Genomic DNA, 6,340 nt, shown 5'->3' with positions numbered 1-6,340 from the left:
GATAGCTAGTCACGACATCACCTAGGTCCCGAGCGTGCACGTGGGCTTTGGGGACCTGGACTTCATCATCACGACAGAGGGAGAGCTGGCGCGGGCACCCGTCGTCATTCAACCTCTCCACTCCGTCGGCCTCGACGCGATCGCCAAGGCGCTTGAGGAGCTATGGTTGTACGCACCGGAGGCCCACGCCCCCGGGAGCGACCAGCTCCTCGACTTTGACTATGGGAGGTTGGAGCGTTTGCTCGGCATCTTCCTAGAACCCCAACCGTCCTAGGAGGACCTACGCCACCTCACCTTCTCGTTCACCAACGTCGTGGCACAGCTTACCGGTGGACAGCCGCTCTCCCTGGAATACCTCATCCAGAACGCCCCGACAGTGCTCCCGTTCGGTCTCCGCAACGCCGCAGAGACCGTTGCCACCTTGTGGCGCAATGAATGATTCCATCCCCCGTGAACGACGAGTTCATAGGGGTGATCGAACACATCATGGAGTCTTTCCATAACCTCCTTGTAGAGGAGCCTGAGTTGCCCTCTGGCTTTGACTCAAGCAGGTGGAGCCATCACCGATCTCGTGAATGCTTCATGACATGTACCCCTAAGGGACACATCGAAAGCATCCACGAGGAGGAGGCTACCCCGATGAACGACCTCAATGATGAGGTCGAGGGAGATACAGGAGCCCAACCCCGATGAACGACCTCGACGACGAGGATGAGGTCGACGATGTCCTTCAAGTGAAAGAAAAGCAGGCCATACCGATCGGGCAGATTGACCTACCCGTCACCTTGGGGAATCCGTCCAACTATAGGACAGAGACCCTCACCTTCGAGGGAGTCGGGTTCCCCCCGGTCTACCACGCCATTTTGGGGCGACTGTGTTACACGAAGTTCATGGCTGTCCCCAACTACACCTACCTCAAGCTCAAGATGTCAGGCCCGTGCAGGTCATCACCGTCGGCACTTCCTTCTATAGGGCCTATGAGTGCGAGGTCGAGAGCTGCGAGCTGGTTTTGGCAACCCTCGCTTCTGAGGAGCTCGCAGCCATCGAGAAGGACATCGCTGAAGGAGCGCCCGACGCAAAGCGGGCGGCCAGATCCGTTGAGCCTACAGAGAACGTCAAGGAGGTCCTCATTGACCTCGACAACTCCGTCGACAAGACGGTGCGCATCGACACCACCCTCTCCCCCAAGTAGGAAGACGCGCTCGTCGACTTCCTCCACACCAATCAAGACATCTTTGCGTGGAAACCCTTGGATATGCCAGGAATTCCTAGGGAGGTCACCAAGCATGCCTTGAAGATCAGGCCGGTCAAACAACGCCTGCACCGCTTCAACGAAGAGAAGCAAAGGCTCATCGGCGAGGAAATCGCTAAGCTCTTGGCCGTCGGTTTCATCAAGGAAGTATACCACCCAGAGTGGTTGTCCAATCCTGTTCTAGTAAAAAATAAAAGTGGGAAATGGAGAATGTGTGTTGACTACATAAGCCTCAATAAGGCATGTCTGAAGGATTCATTTTCTTTGCCACGCATAAATCGAGTAGGTGACTCAACCTCAGGGTGTGAAACCCTATGCATCCTTGATGCGTACTCCGGGTACCATCAGATCGTGATGAAAGAGTCTGACCAGCTCGTGACCTCTTTCATCACCCTATTTGGATCGTTCTGCTACGTTACGATGCCGTTCGGACTCAAGAACGCTAGGGCTACGTACCAGTGTTGCATGACTAAATGCTTTGGAGACCTCATCGAGCGAAGTGTTGAGGCTTACGTGGACGACATCATAGTCAAGTCCAAGCAGACCGACCAACTTGTGGTCGACCTAGAGTAGACCTTCAGGAAGCTCTAGGAGAATGGCATCAAGCTCAACCCCGAGAAATGCATCTTTGGTGTCCCAAGGGGCATGCTACTTGGATTTATCGTCTCCGAGCATGGCATCGAAGCCAACCCGATAAAAATCTTAGCCATCACAAAGATTGGCCCGATTTCGAACAAAAAAGGAGTTCAAAAGGTTATTGAGTGCCTCATAGCGCTCAGTCTCTTCATTTCGCGCCTCGGCGAATGGAGGCTCCCCCTTTATCGGCTCCTGAAGAAAAATGACCGATTCACGTGGACGCCTGAGGCTCAGGAGGCACTTGACAAGCTCAAAGTGCTCCTAACGAGAGCTGCTCCTACTCTATGTTGCAGCTACGACTCAGGTGATCAGCGTCGCCTTGGTTGTAGAATGGAGAGAAGAGGGACACGCCCTCAAGGTACAGCGCCCCATGTACTTCGTTAGCGAAGTCTTGTCTGACTCCAAGACACGCTACCCCTAGATCCAGAAGCTCTTATACGCCATCCTGATCACCAAGAGGAAGCTGCACCACTACTTCAACTCACACCAAGTGACTGTCGTGTCATCTTTCCCCCTCGACAAGGTTATCTAGAACCAGGAGGCCATAGGGAGAAACGCGAAATGGGCACTAGAGATGATGGATCAGGGCATCACGTATGCCCCACGAATGGCCATCAAGTCTTAGGTACTAGCTGACTTTGTGGCCGAATGGACCGAGATCCAGATGCCACTGACGGTAGTCGATCAGGAGTACTGGACAATGTACTTCGATGGATCACTGATGAAGAAGGGCATCAGGGTCGGGTTTGCTTTCATTTCTCCCTCGGGGTACGCATGAGGTACACAATTCGCATCCACTTCCTGGTTTTAAATAATGTGGCTGAGTACGAGGCACTCGTCAATGGCTTGCGCATCGCCATTGAGTTGGGCATCTGACGGCTTGACGTCCATGGCGACACACAACTGGTCATCGACCATGTCATGAAGGAGTCAAGCTACCACAACGCCAAGATGGCTGTGTATTGTCATGAGGTCCGACAATTGTAGGATAAGTTCGATGGCCTCGAGCTCAACCATATCCCATGGTGGCTCAATGAAGCAGCCAACACGCTAGCAAAGATGGCATCGAGTCGAGAGCTGGTCCCCACTGGCATCTTCGCTAGTGACCTACACAAGCCCTCAGTCTGAAACAAGGAACCAGAACAGGCCGGCAATGAGCTACCAATTCTAGGCTCAAGGGCTGATCGACCCTTAGTTCCATCCGACCCCGAGGTGGCGGAGCCCGATACTCCGACCCTTTGACCGACTAGAGAACACCTTATCTCGATTGCCTCCTCCACAAGATGCTCCCTGCCGACAAGATGGAGCCCCGACGGCTCGCACGTCGTGCCATGTCCTTCATCCTCATCAAAGGGGAGCTATACAAGCGCAGCCACACCGGAATCCTACAGCGTTGCATCCCCACCGAGCAGGGGAAGGACCTGCTGGAAGACATCCATGGAGGGGTCTATGGACATCACGCTGCACCTAGAATCTTGGTCGAAAACGCATTCCGGCAAGGTTTCTACTGGCCAATCGTGGTGGCCGATGTCGAGCAGGTCGTATGCACCTGCACCTGCAAAGGATGCCAGTACTATGCTCAACAAACTCCCCTACCGGCCCAAGCGCTCCAGATGATCCTCATCACGTGGTCGTTCGTGGTCTAGGGGCTCAACCTGGTAGGGCCCTCAAGAGGGCACCCAGGGGCCTTACGCACTTACTTGTTGCCTAGACAAGTTCATGAAGTGGATAGAGGCTCAGCCGATCATCGTGATCAAATCTGAGCAGGCCGTGTTGTTCTTCATGGACATTATCCACCGATTCGGGGTCCCAAACTTCATCATAACCGACAATGACACAGTTCATGGGGAAGAAATTCCTCCAGTTCTGCGATGGCCACCACATCCGCGTTGATTGGGCTGCCGTGGCGCACCCCCGCATGAACAGGCAGGTCGAGCGCGTGAACGGCATGGTCCTCCAAGGCCTCAAGCCCAGGATCTTCAACCGGCTCAACAAAGCTGGCGGACGGTGGGTCGTGGAGCTCCCCTCGGTACTCTGGAGCTTAAGGACATCCAACAACTGGGCAACCAGTTACACACCATTTTTCATGGTCTACGACTCTGAAGCCATCCTCCCGACCAACCTCAACTACGGAGCGCCAAGGGTCAAGTCCTACAACGAGCAGGGAAACGAAGCCTCTTTGGAAGACGCCATGGACCTACTTGACGAAGCACGCGACATCGCCCTACTCTGTTAGGCCAAATACCAGCAGGCACTACGATAGTACCATAGCCAATGCGTGCGGGGTTGCGCCTTCGGCGTAGGCGATTTAGTTCTTCGCCACGTCCAGAGCAACAAAAATCGCCACAAGCTTTCGTAGCCGTGGGAAGGACCATACATCTTCATAGAAGTACTCTAACCCGACACCTACAAGCTCAAGATTGATGACGGCAAAGCCCTTGCCAACGCCTGGAACATTGAACAGCTACTTCGCTTTTACCCTTAGTTTTCCTATTCCAAAGCTTCTAATATGCTTGTCAAACTAAGTAATGTTTCTGCAAAAACCAAAAAATTTTACCTCCTATCGGATTCGCTTCTGATCTGATCAGTCTTTAGTAACACCTGACCCCGGCAACTACCTAGGGTTGGGTTTTACTCAAGGGCTGATAGGAGTATATATGCTCAGGAACATTCTCCCATCCAACCCTTCTCTTTTATGACAAGACCTAGAAATAAGAGTTGCCGAAAACTAACGACGAGTAAAACTGGTAGGAATGCAAAAAGCCTACGCCCCGACGGCTACGGCATCGCTTGCTCACCAGCGTGATCATTACTTAGTCGCTCGCAACTTAAGTTTCTAATGCCTTAACATAAAACAAGGATCAGATCGCAATGAAACTTTATAGAGTACATGTACATATACTCAGGAACATTTTCCCATCTGACCCTTCCTTTTTATGACAAGACCTAGAAATAAGAGTTGTCAAAAACTAACGATGAGTAAAACTGATCAGAATGCAAAAAGCCTATGGCCCGACGGCTATGGCATCGCTTGCTCACCAGCGTGATCATTACTTAGTCGCTCGCAACTTAAGTTTCTAGTGCCTTAACATAAAACAAGGACATAAAACAAGGATTGGATCGCAACAAACTTTATATATATATATATATATATATATATATATATATATATATATATATAAAGAAGGGCCAAACAATATTTCTGGCCATAATAAAAGTCTTTACAAAAAGATCGACGCCGGACTCAACTATCTAACTAAACATCTTTGGGCAGGATTTCTTCTCCGACCTTCTCCGCCAGGTCCTACGCCGGGAGAGCTACTTCCTTCTCAATTTTGTCCAGCTCGGCGTCAGTGTAGCTAGGCGTGAAGCCCTTGCCGATCATCGATAGGTCGATGTTGATGTAGTGGGAGTGAGCGATGGCGAACGCGCGATGGATGCCGGTGTATAGGGCCTCCCTTGCGAGTGCGTGTGCCGAATCCGAGATCTAGGTAACCTGGACTACGAGCGAGCTCGTCTCCACGGCCGGGGCGACCCCAAGGTTATCGAAGACCAACCCAACGGCAGCGTGCAAGGCATCGTGGTCATCACTCTCTGACTGGAGTTGACCTCGCACCTCGAAGAGTTGCCCCTGTAGGACTGCCCAAGTCGAACATCAAAGAGCGTCAGAAAGCCGACAGCAAACGTTAAGCAAAAAGGTAACCAGAGCCTCACCTTTCACTTGCTCTGCGAGGGCTATCTTCTCCCTCTGGAGCATGCCAGCATCCCCCACCAAGGTGGTGGCTAGGTCCTCGGCTTCTACCTTCAACCTTTGCTCATTTTTGAGCGCATGCCAAGCGTCGGCGCTCTCTTGACGGTCAAGGTCGAGCTCTGGGCGGAGTCATCCAAGCTCCACAGCATCTTCCCTGGCCTTGGCAACCACAACCTTGAGCTTGTCCTCGGCCTCGTTGGCATTTTGATGGGCTTCCCGTTCCTTGGCCTGGAGGCTTGCCACCTCCTCCCGCAGCCACGACACTTTGGTGGCAAGTCCCTAGACCTCCCTCTCGCGACGGAGGAATAGGGACTTCTCCTAGCTGCCCATCTCAAGGGACTGTAGAAAAATTAGGTTAGAATTATATAAATAGGGCTCAAAAGTAGAAGACATGAAGACACGACAAACCTGGCTGGCCAGGGCAACGTCATCCTTCAACACCCTCAACGCGTCAGTCAGAGAGTGGACTACGGACTCAAGTCCTAAGCACACGCTCGTCTAGTCCTTCACCTCCACCAGGTCGTCGAGGGTGAACACCGAGTGGCTCGGGTCCAGCCGCCTGGCCTAATGGAGCCGGTTTCTTTCCCACGTAGGTGGATCGTCGCCTGGCTAGAAAAGGGACTAGGAGGGCCTAGCCCCAACTAAGGGGTCACCCATCGCAACAGTTGGTGTCGGCCCGACGGAAGCCAACGGTACCTCCT

The 6,340-nt window shown here is 52.6% G+C and overlaps 1 protein-coding gene across 1 annotated transcript; it reads left to right on the top strand.

The window, feature by feature from the left end:
* Window positions 1-689: 689 nt before the first annotated feature.
* On the top strand, window positions 690-1,192 carry LOC136466023 (uncharacterized). The gene is made up of 2 exons (XM_066464536.1): window positions 690-848; window positions 944-1,192. The coding sequence occupies exons 1-2, from the start codon at window positions 690-692 to the stop codon at window positions 1,190-1,192; spliced, it is 408 nt and encodes a 135-aa protein (XP_066320633.1).
* The last annotated feature ends 5,148 nt before the right edge of the window (window positions 1,193-6,340 follow it).

The sequence above is a fragment of the Miscanthus floridulus genome, chromosome 7 (genome assembly GCF_019320115.1).
Source record: "Miscanthus floridulus cultivar M001 chromosome 7, ASM1932011v1, whole genome shotgun sequence".
Taxonomy (NCBI): Eukaryota; Viridiplantae; Streptophyta; class Magnoliopsida; order Poales; family Poaceae; genus Miscanthus; species Miscanthus floridulus.
This window is presented reverse-complemented; position numbering and strand designations above follow the sequence as displayed.